General features: G+C 52.0%; 1 protein-coding gene across 1 annotated transcript in view; it reads right to left on the minus strand.

The window, feature by feature from the left end:
- Window positions 1-19,794, minus strand: part of LOC141273822 (uncharacterized) — a 75,501-nt gene extending 55,707 nt beyond the window's left edge. The window contains exons 1-4 of the mRNA XM_073686202.1: window positions 19,411-19,794; window positions 11,454-11,593; window positions 4,928-5,020; window positions 4,654-4,836 (exon numbers count right to left, since the gene is read on the minus strand). Of these exons, the coding sequence (XP_073542303.1) occupies window positions 4,654-4,836; window positions 4,928-5,005 (261 nt within the window). The 5' untranslated portion in view covers window positions 5,006-5,020; window positions 11,454-11,593; window positions 19,411-19,794. The remainder of the gene's footprint in view (window positions 1-4,653; window positions 4,837-4,927; window positions 5,021-11,453; window positions 11,594-19,410) is intronic.
- Window positions 19,795-23,772: the final 3,978 nt, after the last annotated feature.

Genomic DNA, 23,772 nt, shown 5'->3' on the forward strand with positions numbered 1-23,772 from the left:
GACACCAGTCCGTCCACTTCTAAGGGAGCAGTGGTGTAATGTGTGACCCACGCTCTGTCCACCATATTACTACTCCCATAGACATGGACCGAGTGGGGTCACAGATTACACCACTGCTCCCTTAGAAATGTGTAACCTTGCTCTGTCCACTAAGGGAGTAGGGGTGTAATAGAATAAACGTCCAGTAGGTATAGAATTTCACAATAATACATACAATAAACTTGCATCCTTTAGTGCCTTTTATGTAGCACTAAAGGGTGTTTACCCTAATAAATGAAAAAAACAGATGTGGGGTCCCCCCCCAATTTTTCGTAGCCAAGCAAGGTAAAGCAGACAGCTGCGGGGTGATATCAGGTTGCAAAGGTCCTTGGTTATTGGGCCCTTCCCAGCCTAAAAATATCAGCCCATGAGCATGATGATGGGATTAGATACATATGTCTGGGGAGTATCGCACAGGCTGGGATTAGATATCTTTTTTCTTTATACTGTATTTCTTACTTGAAGCTGCGATCATCTGATCTCTATTCCGACGATTCTCATATCTGACGTCCAAAGGCTATGGAGCCTTGTTCAGAGAACGAAGCTCCACAGGCCGTAGCAGCAGCCACTCCGGGTCCTGCTGCGCTCCCCGAGACCCGGCGGCTGTGATGAGCAGTCACCTCAGTAACTACACTGCTCATCAAAGTCGCCGAGCCCTCTGTATAATGGCCCCATATGGTGCCCCACAGTATAATGGCCCCATATAGTGCACCATACTAGAATGTGGCCCCATCATCCTCCTCCCGGCGTGCATGGCCCCCCACCATCCTCCTCCCAGCGAGCACGGCCCCTCCATCATCCTCCTCCCGGCGATCACGGCCCCCCCATCATTCTCCTCCCGGCGAGCACGGCCCCCCCATCATCCTCCTCCCAGCGAGCACGGCCCCCCCATCATCCTCCTCCCGGCGATCACGGCCCCCCCATCATTCTCCTCCCGGCGAGCATGGCCCCCCCATCATCCTCCTCCCGGCGAGCACGGCCCCCCCATCATCCTCCTCCCGTCGTGCACAGCCCCCCATCATTCGTACCCGTATTCATATTATCTCCTTATCCTGAATCCTCGGACAGCTCTTCTTTGACCATATAGGTGAGACCCGACCAATTTTATACTTGCACCATTGATGTTGGGCACTTTTCTCATATTGCTTGATGTGTCTTCTCACTCTATTATACATGTGTTTGCTAGGCAATTTTTCCATTTTAAACAATATCAATAAAAGTTAGTTTTTATCCCCATTTTATTTATGATTACTGCTGCTGCCAACCACTCTCAGTATAGCAAAGAATCTCCCAGCCCCTGAAAAGATGGCCTCAGATGGCAGCAGCGCCAGCCCCCTGATGACGTCTTGTTTGAGAATCCCATGTGCATACTGGGATACTCAAATGATACATTATCTGATGTAAAAAAAAAAAAACACAGGAAGTTACAATAGTGAGGGAATGGTAGGGAATTTTTAATTGAAGTACATTAGAAAAGTGCTATTTTTTTTTAATTAAAAAGAGAGGATACTATTCAATTTTTTAGGTTTCAGACAGCCCCTTTAAAGGAGCACAGAATATTTATTTATTTTTGTCCTTTTGTCTCCGCTTCGTGCAAGAGCTTCAGTTGAAATAGATATTTAAAGGAAAAATGGGGAAAAAATTCTAAGTGAGATGAAATGGTGAAAAAAATATGCAATTCCACCAATGTGTTTTGGATTTTATTTTTACTGTATTAATTGTGAGGGAAAATGATGATAGGGGCAGCAAGGTGGCGCAGTGGTTAGCACTGTAGCCTTGCAGCACTGGGGTCCTGGGTTCACATCCCACCAAGGACATCATCTGCAAGGAGTTTGTATGTTCTCCCTGTGTTTGTGTGGGTTTCCTCGGTTTTCCTCCCACACTCCAAACACATACTGATAGGGAATATAGATTGTGAGCCCCAATGGGGACAGCAACGATAATGGATGTAAAGCACTGCGGAATATGTTAGCGCTATATAAAAATAAAGATTATTATTATTATTCTCCAGGTCAATAAGATTACAGCAATACCAAGTTTGTATAGGTTGTTTTTCTATTCAAGTGATGAGAAATAATTTAGAATTTTGGGGAAAAAATGGTTTTGACTGTGTGTTGCCATTTTCCAAGACCCATAACATTTTTATTTTTCCCTTTGATGGAGATGCGTGAAGGCTTGTATTTTTACATAGCGAGTTAACATTTTTTAACGATACCACTATGGGGTAGATACGTTTTGATCGCTGTTCATTGCGTTGTTTTTTTTTTTTTTTTTAGAGAGGTGAGGTTACCAAAAAAACCTCATTTCTGGTGTTTTTATTTAGATCCTCAACAATTGGGTTAATTCATTTTATATTTTGACAGATTGATCTCTTATGGATGTGGCAATACCAAATATGTTTTTTTTCCTTTCTTTATTATTAATGGAAGAAAAGAGGTGTTATATATACAGTACAGACCAAAAGTTTGGACACACCTTCTCATTTAAAGATTTTTCTGTATTTTCATGACTATGAAAATTGTACATTCACACTGAAGGCATCAAAACTATGAATTAACACATGTGGAATTATATACTTAACAAAAAAGTGTGAAACAACTGAAAATATATCTTATATTCTAGGTTCTTCAAAGTAGCCACCTTTTGCTTTGATGACTGCTTTGCACACTCTTGGCATTCTCTTGATGAGCTTCATAAGGTAGTCACCGGAAATGGTCTTCCAACAATCTTGAAGGAGTTCCCAGAGATGCTTAGCACTTGTTGGCCCTTTTGCCTTCACTCTGCGGTCCAGCTCACTCCAAACCATCTCGATTGGGTTGAGGTGTAGTGAGTGTGGAGGCCAGGTCATCTGGCGTAGCACCCCATCACTCTCCTTCTTGGTCAAATAGCCCTTACACAGCCTGGAGGTGTGTTTTGGGTCATTGTCCTGTTGAAAAATAAATGATGGTCCAACTAAACGCAAACCAGATGGAATAGCATGCCGCTGCAAGATGCTGTGGTAGCCATGCTGGTTCAGTATGCCTTCAATTTTGAATAAATCCCCAACAGTGTCACCAGCAAAGCACCCCCACACCATCACACCTCCTCCTCCATGCTTCACGGTGGGAACCAGGCATGTAGAGTCCATCCGTTCACCTTTTCTGCGTCGCACAATGACACGGTGGTTGGAACCAAAGATCTCAAACTTGGACTCCTCAGACCAAAGTACAGATTTCCACTGGTCTAATGTCCATTCCTTGTGTTCTTTAGCCCAAACAAGTCTCTTCTGCTTGTTGCCTGTCCTTAGCAGTGGTTTCCTAGCAGCTATTTTACCATGAAGGCCTGCTGCACAAAGTCTCCTCTTAACAGTTGTTGAAGAGATGTGTCTGCTGCTATAACTCTGTGTGGCATTGACCTGGTCTCTAATCTGAGCTGCTGTTAACCTGCGATTTCTGAGGCTGGTGACTCGGATAAACTTATCCTCAGAAGCAGAGGTGACTCTTGGTCTTCCTTTCCTGGGGCGGTCCTCATGTGATCCAGTTTTTTTGTAGCGCTTGATGGTTTTTGCAACTGCACTTGTGGACACTTTCAAAGTTTGCCCAATTTTTCGCACTGACTGACCTTCATTTGTTAAAGTAATGATGGCCACTCGTTTTTCTTTACTTAGCTGCTTTTTTCTTGCCATAATACAAATTCTAACAGTCTATTCAGTAGGACTATCAGCTGTGTATCCACCAGACTTCTGCACAACACAACTGATGGTCCCAACCCCATTTATAAGGCAAGAAATCCCACTTATTAAACCTGACAGGGCACACCTGTGAAGTGAAAACCATTTCCGGTGACTACCTCTTGAAGCTCATCAAGAGAATGCCAAGAGTGTGCAAAGCAGTCATCAAAGCAAAAGGAGGCTACTTTGAAGAACCTAGAATATGAGACATTTTCAGTTGTTTCACACTTTTTTGTTAAGTATATAATTCCACATGTGGTAATTCATAGTTTTGATGCCTTCAGTGTGAATGTACAATTTTCATAGTCATGAAAATACAGAAAAACCTTTAAATGAGGTGCGTCCAAACTTATATATATATATGCATTTATCTTTCTAAAAAGCCCCACTGTCTGCTATGATAGACGGTTCGGTCCTCCGCAATCGTGCTACAGGGGGCTGACAGGAGCTGGTGCATGCAAGTACTGGAGTGCATTCCATTTGAAGGTGGCTGTCGGAAATTTAATGTTTAAGGATTCCTATTACATGAGGTAATAGAAAATCTATTCCTAGTCTCCAGTTACGTGGATCTAAGCGTTTTGGCACAAAATAGGCTTGATAACGAGCTTCTCTGTTTCTTACCGATATAAATTCACTTACCATTAGAGGTGGTCCTAAATAAATATCCCACAAATACTCTGTCCTGAAACAAACTACTTGCATCAAGTAGATGAATGTTTGCAGGAACATGTCCCCAACATGTAACCCAAGGGTCCCGACATATGGTAAAAAGTTCAGCCACCATAGACTTCGAAGAGAGCTCAAATGTTTCAATCAGTAGCCCTAAATCTAAATGAGCCAATTTAAAAAAAAAAATATCCTACCGATACCTCCATGACCCTGCCAGCATTCTAAGTAGTGCCTACCTCTATAGTCAGCAGCCGAATGATCTTGTTGGCAAGTTCCAGGACCTTCTGTTCATTGTCATGTACTAGAGAGCGACATGGAATAACTGTGGTACATCGCAGGGTCCGTCTCATCCCACCCATCAATTGACATCTACTGGTGGATTCCACATCTTTACTGGACTTTTTCACTACTGAGTAGTCCTAAATATGGAAAATATAGGATACATGTAAATGGATACAATATAAAATTTCCATTACGTCTGTCTCAGTGATAGAGCCAAGAATTTCTCACCTCTCCAGTCAGCAAATAGATGATTTCCAGGGTGATATTTAAAATCTTCTTGGTCATGTACATTTTTTCCTTCTCCATCAGGCAAGGTAATTTCTGTGGGATCCAAATACACAAAGATCATGTAAGAACCATTTAGCATCCTTCATATGGGGCTCAGACACAAACTGAAACTGACCACTAGTGTTGAGCGAACGTGCTCGGATAACGTGCTATCCGAACATGCTCGGTCTTATACCTGTTTGTTAGGCAATCCCTGAATATGTTATGGCTGTCTACCACTGCAAAATATGCAGCCGCAGGGAGTCAAACATATTAGCAGAACACGCCAAAGGTACTCAGATAACACCCGAGCATGCTTGGATAGCACGTTATGGGGTATTTGGTGTATTCAGGAGAAATTGTACAACAAATTTGTTGTACAAATGTCAAGCAGCAGCACGTTTTGCGGCTGCTGCTTGACATTTGTGCTGCTGCTCAGCTTACCTGTAACCAGAATACCCAAGTCCTTCTCCTGTTCTGTAGTCCCGAGTATACTCCCATTTAATGTATATGCAGCAATAGGTATACTCCGTCCTAGGTGCATTACTCTACATTTATCTACATTAAACTTCATCTGCTAAGTGTTTGCCCATTCAGTCATCTTATCCAGATCGTTCTGTAATATCGTAATGTCATCAAGATCAGATTGTAATATCCTACATAGTTTGGTTTCGTCAGAGTTATGTCACACAAAATAGTCAATAAATAACATTTCCCACATGTCTATTTAACAAATAAAATTGTGCTGATGTAAGGAAGCTATAAGGGTTAAAGGTTGACCAGCGATTTCTCATTTTTCCAACAAAATTTAAAAAAAAACATTTTTTTTCAGGGACCGCATCACATTTTAAGTGACTTTGGGGGGGGGGGGGGGGCTATATAACAGAAAATACCCAAAATTGACACCTTTCTAAAAACTGCACCCCTCAAGGTGCTCAAAACCACATTCAAGAAGTGTAGTAACCCTTCAAGTGCTTCACAGGAATTAATGGAATGTGGAAGGAAAAAATAAACATTTAACTTTTTTTTCACAAAAATGTTACTTTAGACCCATTTTTTTTTTTTAACTTCACAAGGGTAACAGGAGAAAATGGACCGCAAAATTTGTTGTGCAATTTCTCCTGACCACGCCGATACCCCATATGTAGGGAAAAAACACTGTTAGGGTGCACGGCAGGGCTCAGAAGGGAAGGAGCACTATTTGACTTTTTGAATGTAAAATTTGTTTGAATAATTAGCGGACACCATGTCGTGTTTGGGGAGCCCATGATGTGCCTAAACAGTGGAAACCCCCCATAAGTGACTCCATTTTGAAAACTAGACCCCTCAGCTAATATAGAGCCATGAAAATATAAAAAAATAAATAAATAAAATCACATTTTTCCCACAAAAATGTTCTTTTAGCCCCAACTTTTTTTTATTTTCACAAGGGTAACATGAAAAATAGACCCAACATGTGTTATGTAATTTCTCCTAAGAATGCAGATACCCCATATGCATGGGAAAACTACTGTTTGGGCGCACGGCACAGCTGAGAAAGGAAGGAGTTATGTTTTGGAACGCAGACTCTGATGGAATGATCTGCCGGTCTCATTTCACGTTTGGAGAGCCCCTGATGTGCCTAAGCAGTGGAAAACCCACACAAGTGACCCCATATTGAAAACTAGACACCTTAACAAATTTATCGAGAGGTATGGTGAGCACCTTGAACCAAGAGGCGCTTTACTGAATTTTACAACGTTGATCTGTGAAACTGAAAAATATATATTTTTCCCACAAAAATGTTGTTTTAGCTCCACATTTTTCATTTTCACGAGGATAGCAGGAGAAAACGGACCCCAAAATTTGTTGTACAATTTCTCCTGAATACACCAAATACCCCATATGTGGTGGAAAACTACTTTTGAGGCATAGTGCAAAGCTCAAAAGGGAAGAAGCACCATATTGGAGTTCAGATTTTGCTGGACAGGTTTGAGGGTGCCATGTCACATTAGTAGAGCCCCTGAGGAGCCAGAACAGCAGAACCCCCCATAAGAGACCCCATTTTACAAACTACACCTCTCATTGAATTCATCTAGGGGTGCAGTGATCATATTGACGCCACAGGTGGGTCATAGAATTTTATACCATTGGGCAGTGAAGAAATAATAAATAATTAAATTTTTACCCAAAATTTTGTTTTAGACCCAAATGTTACATTTTCACACTGGGAAATGGGTAAAAAAAAAAGGCACCAAAATTTGTTCCACAATTTCTGCTGAACGTAGAAATACCCCACATGTGGCTGTACAGTACTGCTTAGCCATACAGCAAGACTCGAGAGGGAAGGAGAGACATTTGCCTGCTTCAGCGCAGATTTTTCTAGAATAGTATGCGGACTTCATATACAGAGTGCTAGAAGAGCAGACTACTCCCCTCAAGTGACCCCACTTTGGAAATAATACCCCTTTGGGAATTTATCTACAGGTATTGTGGCAATTTTGACTCCATGGGTGTTTTCCAGATACAAGCCGCAGCGGATGTTGCTAAGTGAAAATTGACAACTGCCATTGTAGGGACCAGTACGTTGTGCCCAGCTCGTGCTTCTGGAGACATGCACCCGTTAATTAGGCGTGCTCTCATCGTTACAGAAATGCCACACATGTGGAAGCTAAATGTGATTTAGGCACACTGGGGCTCAGAAGGGACGGGGGCATTTGGATTTGGTAGCGCATAATTCACTGGACTTCTTTTGGGGGAGCGGGGAGCCATTTTGCTTTTCCAGAGCCTTTGTGCTACCAGTAACGTGGAAGCCCTCTATATTTCCGATAACAGATGGACCTCAGTGGGGGCCTTTTTTTGTTGATTGAGTTGAACCTTTTATTGGGAACATTTTACATAACATTTTGGATCACATTTATCCGGCGCTCTACGTTGAGCACTTATATCGGGGTTTCCATCTAAATCTCCGAGTGACATGATTCAGATGAAACCCCCAACGGACCTATTCACTATAATGAAGCAGCAGAGTTACTCAGGACTCCGTCTCTGTTCAGCGGTGTCCTTTTTTTCCGTGGTGCACAGAGCTGTAGACAACGGCGCTTTTATGCACGCCTACAAAGACAGACACCGCCAAATCATAGGCCAGATGGCATCTACAGTGCCTCCATCTGCCTCATTATAGGGAATCTTCTGCCGGGGGTTCCGTCTGAATCACGCATTTCAGATATTTACACGGAAACCCCGGTATAAGCGCTCAGCGTAGAGAGCAGGATTAAGGTTCGTTGAACCTTACTGCGATCTTTGGGAGGCTGACTGAATAAATCAACTGCAGGTGAAGAATTGGTTTTATTTATTTTTTTACGCCATTCAGCGTGTGGTATAAATTATTAAACAACTTTATTCTTCGGGTCGGTGCGATTACCAGATTTATATTGGATTTTTATGTTGGTCAGCTGTCACACTAAAAGTTAGAAGCTTTTTATTTTGCAAAAACTAGTTTTTGCATCGCCATATTTTGAGAGCTATAATTTTTCAATATATCGGCCGACAGTCATGTTAGAGCTTGTTTTTTGCAGGTCAAGTTGACGTATTTATTAGTACCATTTCCGCGTAAATTACATTTTTTGATCGCTTTCTATTCCAATTTTTGGAACACAGAATGAACAAAAAACAGCAATTCAGGAATTGTGTTTTTTGTTTTTTTTTATGCCGTTCCGCGTGTGGCAAAATTGATAAGGCAGCTTTATTCTTTGGGTCAGTGCGATCACAGCAATACCACATTCGTATTGTTTTTTTATGTTTTGACGCTTTTATGCAATAAAAACTATTTTACAGAAAATCTAATTATTTTTGCATCGCTTTATTCTATAACTTTTTTTATTTTTCCGCTGATGAAGCTGTATGGCGGTTTGCTTTCTGAGGGACAAGATGACGTTTTCAGCAGTACTATTTTAATTTACATTAGTCTTTTTGATCGCGTTTTAGTCGACTTTTTGTTCAGTGGTATGATGATAAAGCATAGTTTTTTGCCTTGTTTTACAATTTTTTTTTTACGGTGTTCACTAAAGGGGGTTAACTAGTGGGACAGTTTTATAGGTCTGTTTGTTTCGGATGTGGAGATAACAAATGTGTACTTTTTTTGTTAATGTTTTTCATAAAAATATTTATTTATGGGTACAATTTATTTTTTATTATTATTGTATTAATATTTGTACAAAACATTTTTTTTCTGTTTTTTTTTTTTACTTTTTAACTTTGTCCCACTATGGAACATTCACTTTTTACAGGCTGATTGCTTGTATAGCATAGGAATGCATTCCTATTCTGTACAAACTGTCTGCGCTGCACTGACAGGCAAACTTGCTAGATCATGCACGGAGCATGATCTAGCAACTTTGTTAGCTCTGGTGACCCAGATGACGTCATGACAGCATCTGGTCACCATAGCAACGATCGGGCCCCCCATGATGACGTCGCAGGGGCGCCGATCCAAGGGCAGAGGGGGCTTTCTCCCTGCCTGCTTGCTAAATGCTGCGATCGATTTAGATAGCAGCATTTAGGGGGTTAAAGTGCCCCCTTTTTGGATTTATTTTTAGCAAATTCAATGCAGGAGATTTATGAAAATTTGTTTAAAAGAAAAGCAAATCAGTAGAAGCCCTATTTTCAATACCCTATTTTTGGGAAAAAAAAGAAAATACCAGCCAGTTATATCCCTGCACACTGCTGAGGCCAGTAATTGGCTGCAGAGGCCAACTGTGTAGACAGGATGTCATCGCTGCAGCCAAGAACGGGACTTGGCGGGGGATATAACTGCGAAAGGGGTTGTCTCTTACTTTAATATTGATGGCATATTCATTGGGCAGGTCATCAATACCAGGTAAGTGAAAGTGTGACACTCAGCACCCCTGTTGATCAGCTGTTCCCGGTGCCAGTAACAACCAGATGTGATCAATTGCAGAGCAAAGCAGCGCAGCTCCGTCGACTGCATAGTAGCCGCTGCACTTCTGACCCTTTTCGTATGAAATCTTTGACAACTACTTTAAGGTTCACGTTCAGCAAAGTAAATTTATTGCAGATTTTCAGTGGAGATTCAAAACCGCACCAATAATGAGGCCTAATTCAGATCGTAAGTAAGAAAATCAAGTCAGAAAGTCCTCGCTAGTAATGCTGAAGGTACTGGGAGCTGATAAACTCTATATAATAATAATAGTACACCTACTTGCTAATAATGCTCTGAGAGAGCAGAGGAAGCACTGAATGCTATAAAGCATAAACTCTAGGATTTGTGCAGCCTTTGTAACCCCCTCCATGTGTTTCTGGTCTCCAGGGCAGAGTAAGATGGCAAACTACTTGGTGTCAAGCGCAAAGAACATTCAGAGAGCATGGCTATGGGGTCCAGGAGATTTATCAACTCTTTTAAGAGATCCCTTTTTTCAGGAGTCTCCCTGACATTCCGGGAGAATTGGTAACTATGTCTTAGGCTCTGTGTACATTAGGTTCAAGCCTACCATCAGATATAGGGGACTGTGATGGATGTCATGCACTGGTATTTGTCACCAATAGTGACCCAAAGGAAAAAAAACCCATAAAAACATAATATGATTTCTTGCCTGCTTTAGTCTGCTGTGCTTTCCTATGTAGTTAAATAAACTATGCTTAAAGGGGTATTCCCATCTCCAATATCCTATCCCAATGTGCAGTAGGTGTAATAATAATATTAGCAAATACCTCCAATTATAAATGTAGGACAGATTTCTGATTTGCTATCTCTATTTCCTCATGTGCAGGCATTGCAGGACCTTAGGTATCCATGGTTACGACCACTGATATAGTGACAGTTAGTTAGCTAGTTGTTAGTGGTCATAGCCATGGATACCTAAGGTCCTGAAATGCCTGCACATGAGGAAAGAGACATAGCTAATCAGAAGAACTATACTACATTTCTAATTGGCGTTATTTGCTAATATAATTATTATTACACCTACTACATATTGGGATAGGATCTTGGACATAGAAATACCTCTTTAAGTATACCATCCAGACAAAGGCCAAAAGATTGTTCTTTTGTCTTGTGACTGTGACCTATAAAAACATTATATCCAGCACACTCATCGATCAGCCGCTATTTGCTCTGGCGGCTGCTGGAAATAAACATTTTAAATAGGGCTTCAGTGCATAGCTTTATTCGATGTGTAATAGCTGCTCCCCAATAGTGTCGAACAGTTCCTACTGTCTTGGCTGCAGCACTCCGCTGTCTCCACTACGCATGAAATAGAGCTGCGCCGTGCAGCTTCATTCAATGCCTTTACATAAAGCATCCGCCACACATAACAGATCAATAGGGATGCCAGATGTCGGACCACCGCTGATTAGGACATAGGCTGTGATGGGATAATGCATTTAGCATATATAATGTACACACAGGCACGCTTTTATACTCATGACTCTACACATGTAGGCACAGGTTTACAGGACTATCTCTATACTTGTATGTGCGCATGTATACCTGCTTTATATGGTGGTCCTCGGACAGGTGTATTGGGGGTTGTGCTGCCTTCCAGTTGGTGGCCTCCAGATGACAAGCCAGCCACTACTCCCTCTTATTAGCTATCCTCCAGAGCGAATTTGTATCATGTTCTAATTTTCCTAAAATTCAAAGCAAAAAGCAGTTTTTTTCCAGATCTTTTGCTATAATCAGAACATACCTCGATTGTAAGAGCACCCCTAAATCAAAAAGTCACCCCAATGACACCAGGCGCCAGTCATCCCACACAGATAAGTTTTCAGATTGGGTGCTCACTATTTTATATACGGTGCTCAGGAGTAATAAGGTATCACAAAAAGTCTATAAGAACTCCGGCACTCAATAATGTTTGGTTTGCAAAATTTTATATTTTTATTCATAATTAACAACCGACCCATGAATGCAGATACATAGAATCAACGTTTCGGCCTATAATGGCCTTTTTCAAGGTATCTGTATATATGAAACAAAAGACAAAAAACAAAAATGAGTATACTACAAGAAGATATAATGACTTATATAAAGCCCATTTTTTTAAAAAAAATTATATCCAACCATTTTTACATATAGTATAACCAGGCGCAAGTCACCCCACACAGATAGTCACCCCAATGACACCGGGCGCCAGTCAACCCTCATGGATTGTGACCCCTCTCCCCCAATAATACAGGGCACCAGTCACCCCACATAGATGGTGACCCCCCCCCCCAATGACACCAGGTGACAGTCACCCCACACAGATTGTGACCCCCTCAATGATACCCAGCACCAGTCACCCCACAATAACACCTGGCGCCAGTCACCCAACATCACACTGGGCACAAGGCACCCCACGCATATTGCGACCCCCCCCACCCAATGACGCCGGGCGCCAGTCACCCCACACAGATTACGACCCCCCCCACCCAATGATGCCGGGTGACAGTCACCCCACACAGATTGTGACCCCCTCAATGATACCCAGCGCCAGTCACCCCACAATAACACCTGGCGCCAGTCACCCAACACAGATCGTCACCCCCCATCACACTGGGCACAAGGCACCCCACACAGATTGCGACCCCCCCCCACCCAATGACGCCGGGCTCCAGTCCCCCACACAGATTGCGACCCCCCCCCACCCAATGACGCCGGGCGCCAGCCACCCCACACAGATTGCGACCCCCCCCCCACCCAATGACGCCGGGCGCCAGCCACCCCACACAGATTGCGACCCCCCCCACCCAATGACGCCGGGCGCCAGCCACCCCACACAGATTGCGACCCCCCCCCACCCAAATGACGCCGGGCGCCAGTCACCCCACACAGATTGCGACCACCCCAAATGACACCGGGCGCCAGTCACCCCACACAGATTGCGACCACCCCAAATGACACCGGGCGCCAGTCACCCCACACAGATTGCGACCCCCCCCACCCAATGATGCCGGGTGACAGTCACCCCACACAGATTGTGACCCCCTCAATGATACCCAGCGCCAGTCACCCCACAATAACAGCTGGCGCCAGTCACCCAACACAGATTGTCACCCCCCCATCACACTAGGCACAAGGCACCACACACATATTGCGACCCCCCCCACCCAATGACGCCGGACGCCAGTCACCCCACACAGATTGTGACCACCTCAATGATACCCAGCGCCAGTCACCCCACAAAAACACCTGGCACAAGGCACCCCACACAGATTGCGACCCCCCCCCCCACCCAATGACGCCGGGCGCCAGGCGCCAGCCACCGCACATAGATTGCGACCCCCCCCCACCAAATGACGCCGGGCGCCAGCCACCCCACACAGATTGCGACCCCCCCCCCCACCCAATGACGCCGGGCGCCAGCCACCCCACACAGATTGCGACCCCCCCCCACACCCAATGACGCCGGGCGCCAGCCACCCCACACAGATTGCGACCCCCCCCACCCAATGACGCCGGGCGCCAGCCACCCCACACAGATTGCGACCCCCCCCACCCAATGACGCCGGGCGCCAGCCACCCCACACAGATTGCGACCCCCCCCACCCAATGACGCCGGGCGCCAGCCACCCCACACAGATTGCGACCCCCCCCCACCCAATGACGCCGGGCGCCAGCCACCCCACACAGATTGCGACCCCCCCCCACCCAATGACGCCGGGCGCCAGCCACCCCACACAGATTGCGACCCCCCCCCACCCAATGACGCCGGGCGCCAGCCACCCCACACAGATTGCGACCCCCCCCCCACCCAATGACGCCGGGCGCCAGCCACCCCACACAGATTGCGACCCCCCCCCACCCAATGACGCCGGGCGCCAGCCACCCCACACAGATTGCGACCCCCCCCCCACCCAATGACGCCGGGCGCCAGCCACCCCACACAGATTGCGACCCCCCCCCCCACCCAATGACGCCGGGCGCCAGCCACCGCACACAGATTGCGACCCCCCCCCACACCCAATGACGCCGGGCGCCAGCCACCCCACACAGATTGCGACCCCCCCCACCCAATGACGCCGGGCGCCAGCCACCCCACACAGATTGCGACCCCCCCCACCCAATGACGCCGGGCGCCAGCCACCCCACACAGACTGCGACCCCCCCCCACCCAATGACGCCGGGCGCCAGCCACCCCACACAGATTGCGACCCCCCCCACCCAATGACGCCGGGCGCCAGCCACCCCACACAGATTGCGACCCCCCCCCCACCCAATGACGCCGGGCGCCAGCCACCCCACACAGATTGCGACCCCCCCCCCCACCCAATGACGCCGGGCGCCAGCCACCCCACACAGATTGCGACCCCCCCCCCACCCAATGACGCCGGGCGCCAGCCACCCCACACAGATTGCGACCCCCCCCACCCAATGACGCCGGGCGCCAGCCACCCCACACAGATTGCGACCCCCCCCACCCAATGACGCCGGGCGCCAGCCACCCCACACAGATTGTGACCCCCTCAATGATACCCAGCACCAGTCACCCCACAATAACACCTGGCGCCAGTCACCCAACATCACACTGGGCACAAGGCACCCCACGCATATTGCGACCCCCCCACCCAATGACGCCGGGCGCCAGTCACCCCACACAGATTACGACCCCCCCCACCCAATGATGCCGGGTGACAGTCACCCCACACAGATTGTGACCCCCTCAATGATACCCAGCGCCAGTCACCCCACAATAACACCTGGCGCCAGTCACCCAACACAGATCGTCACCCCCCATCACACTGGGCACAAGGCACCCCACACAGATTGCGACCCCCCCCCCCCAATGACGCCGGGCTCCAGTCCCCCACACAGATTGCGACCCCCCCCACCCAATGACGCCGGGCACCAGCCACCCCACACAGATTGCGACCCCCCCCCACCCAATGACGCCGGGCGCCAGCCACCCCACACAGATTGCGACCCCCCCCACCCAATGACGCCGGGCGCCAGCCACCCCACACAGATTGCGACCCCCCCCCACCCAAATGACGCCGGGCGCCAGTCACCCCACACAGATTGCGACCACCCCAAATGACACCGGGCGCCAGTCACCCCACACAGATTGCGACCACCCAAAATGACACCGGGCGCCAGTCACCCCACACAGATTGCGACCACCCAAAATGACACCGGGCGCCAGTCACCCCACACAGATTGCGACCACCCCAAATGACACCGGGCGCCAGTCACCCCACACAGATTGCGACCCCCCCCACCCAATGATGCCGGGTGACAGTCACCCCACACAGATTGTGACCCCCTCAATGATACCCAGCGCCAGTCACCCCACAATAACAGCTGGCGCCAGTCACCCAACACAGATTGTCACCCCCCCATCACACTAGGCACAAGGCACCACACACATATTGCGACCCCCCCCACCCAATGACGCCGGACGCCAGTCACCCCACACAGATTGTGACCACCTCAATGATACCCAGCGCCAGTCACCCCACAAAAACACCTGGCACAAGGCACCCCACACAGATTGCGACCCCCCCCCCCACCCAATGACGCCGGGCGCCAGCCACCCCACACAGATTGCGACCCCCCCCCACCAATGACGCCGGGCGCCAGCCACCCCACACAGATTGCGACCCCCCCCCACCAATGACGCCGGGCGCCAGCCACCCCACACAGATTGCGACCCCCCCCACCCTGTGATGCCGGGCGCCAGCCACCCCACACAGATTGCGACCCCCCCCCACCCAATGACGCCGGGCGCCAGCCACCCCACACAGATTGTGACCCCCTCAATGATACCCAGCGCCAGTCACCCCACAATAACACCTGGCGCCAGTCACCCAACACAGATCGTCACCCCCCATCACACTGGGCGCCAGTCACCCCACACATATTGCGACCCCCCCCCACCCAATGAAGCCGGGCGCCAACCACCCCACACAGATTGCGACCCCCCCCCCCACCCAATGACGCCGGGCGCCAGCCACCCCACACAGATTGCGACCCGCCCCACCCAATGATGCCGGGCGCCAGCCACCCCACACAGATTGCGACCCCCCCCACCCAATGACGCCGGGCGCCAGCCACCCCACACAAATTGCGACTCCCCCCCCCCCCCACCCAATGAAGCCGGGCGCCAGCCACCCCACACAGATTGCGACCCCCCCCACCCAATGACGCCGGGCGCCAGCCACCCCACACAGATTGCGACTCCCCCCCCCACCCCACACAGATTGCGACCCCCCCCACCCAATGAAGCCGGGCGCCAGCCACCCCACACAGATTGCGACCCCCCCACCCAATGACGCCGGGCGCTAGCCACCCCACACAGATTGTGACCCCCTCAATGATACCCAGCGCCAGTCACCCCACAATAACACCTGGCGCCAGTCACCCAACACAGATCGTCACCCCCCATCACACTGGGCACAAGACACCCCACACAGATTGCGACCCCCCCCACCCAATGACGCCGGGCGCCAGTCACCCCACACAGATTGTGACCCCCTCAATGATAACCAGCGCCAGTCACCCCACAATAACACCTGGCGCCAGTCACCCAACACAGATAGTCACCCCCCATCACACTGGGCACAAGGCACCCCACACAGATTGCGACCCCCCCACCCAATGACGCCGGGCGCCAGTCACCCCACACAGATTGCGACCCCCCCCACCCAATGACGCCGGGCGCCAGTCACCCCACACAGATTGCGACCCCCCCCCACCCAATGACGCCGGGCGCCAGCCACCCCACACAGATTGCGACCCCCCCCCCCACCCAATGACGCCGGGCGCCAGCCACCCCACACAGATTGCGACCCCCCCCCACCCAATGACGCCGGGCGCCAGCCACCCCACACAGATTGCGACCCCCCCCACCCAATGACGCCGGGCGCCAGCCACCCCACACAGATTGCGACCCCCCCCCCCACCCAATGACGCCGGGCGCCAGCCACCCCACACAGATTGCGACCCCCCCCACCCAATGATGCCGGGCGCCAGCCACCCCACACAGATTGCGACCCCCCCCCCACCCAATGACGCCGGGCGCCAGCCACCCCACACAGATTGCGACCCCCCCCCACCCAATGACGCCGGTCGCCAGCCACCCCACACAGATTGCGACCCCCCCCACCCAATGACGCTGGGCGCCAGCCACCCCACACAGATTGCGACCCCCCCCACCCAATGACACTGGGCGCCAGCCACCCCACACAGATTGCGACCCCCCCCCACCCAATGACACCGGGCGCCAGCCACCCCACACAGATTGCGACCCCCCCCCACCCAATGACGCCGGGCGCCAGCCACCCCACACAGATTGCGACCCCCCCCACCCAATGACGCCGGGCGCCAGTCACCCCACACAGATTGCGACCACCCCAAATGACGCCGGGCGCCAGTCACCCCACACAGATTGCGACCACCCCAAATGACGCCGGGCGCCAGTCACCCCACACAGATTGCGACCACCCCAAATGACGCCGGGCGCCAGTCACCCCACACAGATTGCGACCACCCCAATTGACGCCGGGCGCCAGTCACCCCACACAGATTGCGACCACCCCAAATGACGCCGGGCGCCAGTCACCCCACATGACGCTGGGCGCCAGTCACCCCACACAGGTTGTGGACCCCCCCCCCCACACCCAATGAAACAGGGCGCCAGTCACCGCACAAAGATTGTGACCCCCCCAATGACACCGGGCGCCAGTCACCCCGCATAGATTGTGACCACCCCAATGACACCGGGCGCCAGTCACCCCACACAGATTGTGACCACCCCAATGACACCGGGCGCCAGTCACCCCAGACAGATTGCGACTCTCCCCACAATGACACAGGGCGCTAGTCACCTCCCACAGATAGTCATCCCCCATCACACTGGGTACCCCACACAGACACCAGGAGCCAGTCACCCCACACAGATTGCGACCACCCCAAATGACACCGGGCGCTAGTCACCCCACACAGATTGCGACCACCCCAAATGACACCGGGCGCCAGTCACCCCACACAGATTGCAACCACCCCAATGACACCGGGTGCCAGTCACCCCACACAGATTGCGACCACCCCAATGACACCGGGTGCCAGTCACCCCACACAGACTGTGACCCCCCCCCCATACAGATTGTGACCCCCCCCAATGACACCGGGCGCCAGTCACCCCACACAAGTTGTGGACCCCCCCCCCCACACCCAATGAAACAGGGCGCCAGTCACCGCACAAAGATTGTGACCCCCCCAATGACACCGGGCGCCAGTCACCCTGCATAGATTGTGACCACCCCAATGACACCGGGCGCCAGTCACCCCACACAGATTGAGACCCCCCCAATGACACCGGGCGCCAGTCACCCCACACAGGTTGTGGACCCCCCCCCCACACACCCAATGAAACAGGGCGCCAGTCACCGCACAAAGATTGTGACCCCCCCAATGACACCGGGCGCCAGTCACCCCGCATAGATTGTGACCACCTCAATGACACCGGGCGCCAGTCACCCCACACAGATTGTGACCACCCCAATGACACCGGGCGCCAGTCACCCCACATAGATTGAGACTCTCCCCACAATGACACAGGACGCTAGTCACCTCCCACAGATAGTCATCCCCCATCACACTGGGTACCCCACACAGACACCAGGAGCCAGTCATCCCACACAGATTGCGACCACCCCAAATGACACCGGGCGCCAGTCACCCCCACACAGATTGCGACCACCCCAAATGACACCGGGCGCCAGTCACCCCCACACAGATTGCGACCACCCCAAATGACACTGGGCGACAGTCACCCCCACACAGATTGCGACCACCCCAAATGACACCGGGCGACAGTCACCCCCACACAGGTTGCGACCACCCCAAATGACACCGGGCGCTAGTCACCCCACACAGATTGCAACCACCCCAAATGACACCGGGCGCCAGTCACCCCACACAGATTGCAACCACCCCAATGATACCGGGTGCCAGTCACCCCACACAGATTGCAACCACCCCAATGACACCGGGTGCCAGTCACCCCACACAGATTGCGACCACCCCAATGACACCGGGCGCCAGTCACCCCACACAAGTTGTGGACCCCCCCCCCCACACACACCCAATGAAACAGGGCGCCAGTCACCGCACAAAGATTGTGACCCCCTCCCCAATGACACCGGATGCCAGTCACCCCCACACAGATTGCGACTCTCCCCACAATGACACAGGGCGCTAGTCACCTCCCACAGATAGTCATCCCCCATCACACTGGGTACCCCACACAGACACCAGGAGCCAGTCATCCCACACAGATTGTGGACCCCTTCACACCTAATGAAACCGGGCACCAGTCATCACAGGCAGATAATCAGCAGCACAATGACACAGGTCTCCATACATCACACACCAGGCTCCCGATAACTATTACACAGGTCACACCCCTGTCAGCAGTGACCCGTCCTATACCCATGCGGTGTACGCTGTCACCACCCGCCAGTACCTTTGTCCGCCTCACATTCGGTGATTAGATCTAGCCCGGTGTGTCTCCGCCATCTTCCGGAAGACCTGCGCTATCACAGTAGTGCTGGAAACCGCGCCCGTCCGCTAGAGCACCTGGGTCAGGTGGTATAGCCGCAGCCGCAGGATGAGGAGGGATGACGGCAGCCCCTTGCACGGGTGTCCCTCTATGGCAGCTGGCACAACATGGCGGATGGATGACTATTCCTGGTATAAGGGATTGTTTCTCCTTCCACTCGGGAACATGCAGCTAAAATAGCCAAATATAAGAAATCTATAGGACCAGCTCTATGCGTGCTCCCCATACAATGCCCCCTGTCCGGGTACGCCCAGCACTTCACAATTACAGAGCAGCCAGCAGGGGGTGCACTGTGCACTATACCCTTCACATGGACAAGGCAGCCAGCAGGGGGCGCACCGTGCACTATACCCTTCACATGTGCAAGGCAGCCAACAGGAGGCACACTGTGCACTATACCCTTCACATGTACAGGGCAGCCAGCAGGGGGTGCACCGTGCACTATACCCTTCACATGTGCAAGGCAGCCAGCAGGGGGCGCACCGTGCACTATACCCTTCACATGTGCAAGGCAGCCAACAGGAGGCACACTGTGCACTATACCCTTCACATGTACAGGGCAGCCAGCAGGGGGTGCACCGTGCACTATACTCTTCACATGGACAAGGCAGCCAGCAGGGGGCGCACCGTGCACTATACCCTTCACATGTCCAAGGCAGCCAGCAGGGGGTGCACTGTGCACTATACCCTTCACATGTACAGGGCAGCCAGCAGTGGGCGCACCGTGCACTATACCCTTCACATGTACAGTGCAGCCAGCAGGGGGCGCACTGTATATTATACCCTTCACATGTACAGTGCAGCCAGCAGGGGGCGCACCGTGCACTATACCCTTCACATGTACAGAGCAGCCAGCAGGGGGCGCACCGTGCACTATACCCTTCACATGTACAGGGCAGCCAGCAGTGGGCGCACCGTGCACTATACCCTTCACATGTACAGAGCAGCCAGCAGGGGGTACACTGTGCACTATACCCTTCACATGTACAGAGCAGCCAGCAGGGGGCGCACCGTGCACTATACCCTTCACATGTACAGGGCAGCCAGCAGTGGGCGCACCGTGCACTATACTCTTCACATGGACAAGGCAGCCAGCAGGGGGCGCACCGTGCACTATACCCTTCACATGTCCAAGGCAGCCAGCAGGGGGTGCACTGTGCACTATACCCTTCACATGTACAGGGCAGCCAGCAGTGGGCGCACCGTGCACTATACCCTTCACATGTACAGTGCAGCCAGCAGGGGGCGCACTGTATATTATACCCTTCACATGTACAGTGCAGCCAGCAGGGGGCGCACCGTGCACTAAACCCTTCACATGTACAGTGCAGCCAGCAGGGGGCGCACCGTGCACTATACCCTTCACATGTACAGAGCAGCCAGCAGGGGGCGCACCGTGCACTATACCCTTCACATGTACAGGGCAGCCAGCAGTGGGCGCACCGTGCACTATACCCTTCACATGTACAGAGCAGCCAGCAGGGGGTGCACTGTGCACTATACCCTTCACATGTACAGAGCAGCCAGCAGGGGGCGCACCGTGCACTATACCCTTCACATGTACAGGGCAGCCAGCAGGGGGCGCACCGTGCACTATACCCTTCACATGTACAGAGCAGCCAGCAGGGGGTGCACTGTGCACTATACCCTTCACATGTACAGGGCAGCCAGCAGTGGGCGCACCGTGCACTAAACCCTTCACATGTACAAGGCAGCCAGCAGGGGGCGCACCGTGCACTATACCCTTCACATGGACAAGGCAGCCAACAGGAGGCACACTGTGCACTATACCCTTCACATGTACAGAGCAGCCAGCAGTGGGCGCACCGTGCACTATACCCTTCACATGTACAGTGCAGCCAGCAGGGGGTGCACCGTGCACTATACCCTTCACATGTACAGTGCAGCCAGCAGGGGGCGCACTGTGCACTATACCCTTCACATGTACAAGGCAGCCAACAGGAGGCGCACTGTGCACTATACCCTTCACATGTACAGAGCAGCCAGCAGTGGGCGCACCGTGCACTATACCCTTCACATGTACAGTGCAGCCAGCAGGGGGTGCACTGTGCACTATACCCTTCACATGTACAGTGCAGCCAGCAGGGGGCGCACTGTGCACTATACCCTTCACATGTACAGAGCAGCCAGCAGTGGGCGCACCGTGCACTAAACCCTTCACATGTACAGTGCAGCCAGCAGGGGGCGCACCGTGCACTATACCCTTCACATGTACAGTGCAGCCAGCAGGGGGCGCACTGTGCACTATACCCTTCACATGTACAGGGCAGCCAGCAGGGGGCACACCGTGCACTATACCCTTCACATGGACAAGGCAGCCAGCAGGGGGTGCACTGTGCACTATACCCTTCACATGTACAGGGCAGCAAGCAGGGGGCGCACCGTGCACTATACACTTCACATGTACAGTGCAGCCAGCAGGGGGCGCACCGTGCACTATACCCTTCACATGTACAGTGCAGCCAGCAGGGGGCGCACCGTGCACTATACCCTTCACATGTACAGGGCAGCCAGCAGGGGGCGCACCGTGCACTATACCCTTCACATGTACAGTGCAGCCAGCAGGGGGCGCACTGTGCACTATACCCTTCATATGTACAGGGCAGCCAGCAGGGGGTGCACCGTGCACTATACCCTTCACATGTACAGTGCAGCCAGCAGGGGGCGCACTGTGCACTATACCCTTCACATGTACAAGGCAGCCAGCAGGGGGCGCACCGTGCACTATACCCTTCACATGTACAGGGCAGCCAGCAGGGGGCACACCGTGCACTATACCCTTCACATGTACAAGGCAGCCAGCAGGGGGTGCACTGTGCACTATACCCTTCACATGTACAAGGCAGCCAGCAGGGGGTGCACTGTGCACTATACCCTTCACATGTACAAGGCAGCCAGCAGGGGGCGCACCATGCACTATACCCTTCACATGTACAGAGCAGCCAGCAGGGGGCGCACTGTGCACTATACCCTTCACATGTACAAGGCAGCCAGCAGGGGGTGCACTGTGCACTATACCCTTCACATGTACAAGGCAGCCAGCAGGGGGCGCACCGTGCACTATACCCTTCACATGTACAGAGCAGCCAGCAGGGGGCGCACTGTGCACTATACCCTTCACATGTACAGGGCAGCCAGCAGGGGGCGCACTGTGCACTATACCCTTCACATGAACAAGGCAGCCAGCAGGGGGTGCACTGTGCACTATACCCTTCACATGTACAAGGCAGCCAGCAGGGGGTGCACTGTGCACTTTACCCTTCACATGTACAGAGCAGCCAGCAGGGGGCGCACTGTGCACTATACCCTTCACATGTACAGGGCAGCCAGCAGGGGGCGCACCGTGCACTATACCCTTCACATGTACAGAGCAGCCAGCAGGGGGCGCACCGTGCACTATACCCTTCACATGTACGGAGCAGCCAGCAGGGGGTGCACTGTGCACTATACCCTTCACATGTACAGGGCAGCCAGCAGGGGGTGCACTGTGCACTATACCCTTCACATGTACAGGGCAGCCAGCAGGGGGCACACCGTGCACTATACCCTTCACATGTACAGTGCAGCCAGCAGGGGGCGCACCGTGCACTATACCCTTCACATGTACAGGGCAGCCAGCAGGGGGTACACCGCGCACTATACCCTTCACATGTACAGAGCAGCCAGCAGGGGGTGCACTGTGCACTATACCCGTCACATGTACAGGGCAGCCAGCACAGGGCGCACCGTGCACTATACCCTTCACATGTACAGTGCAGCCAGCAGGGGGCGCACCGTGCACTATACCCTTCACATGTACAGGGCAGCCAGCAGGGGGCGCACCGTGCACTATACCCTTCACATGTACAGGGCAGCCAGCAGGGGGCGCACCGTGCACTATACCCTTCACATGTACGGGGCAGCCAGCAGGGGGCGCACCGTGCACTATACCCTTCACATGTACAGGGCAGCCAGCAGTTCCGTGCACTAAACCCTTCACATGTACAGGGCAGCCTGCAGGGGGCGCACTGTATACTATACCCTTCACATGTACAGGGCAGCCAGCAGGAGGCGCACTGTGCACTATACCCTTCACATGTACAGGGCAGCCAGCAGGGGGCGCACCGTGCACTATACCCTTCACATGTACAAGGCAGCCAGCAGGGGGCACACTGTGCACTATACCCTTCACATGTACAGGGCAGCCAGCAGGAGGCACACTGTGCACTATACCCTTCACATGGACAAGGCAGCCAGCAGGGGGCA

Source organism: Phyllobates terribilis, unplaced genomic scaffold (assembly GCF_046119375.1).
Source record: "Phyllobates terribilis strain yellow unplaced genomic scaffold, ASM4611937v1 Scaffold_5__5_contigs__length_657084704, whole genome shotgun sequence".
Taxonomy (NCBI): Eukaryota; Metazoa; Chordata; class Amphibia; order Anura; family Dendrobatidae; genus Phyllobates; species Phyllobates terribilis.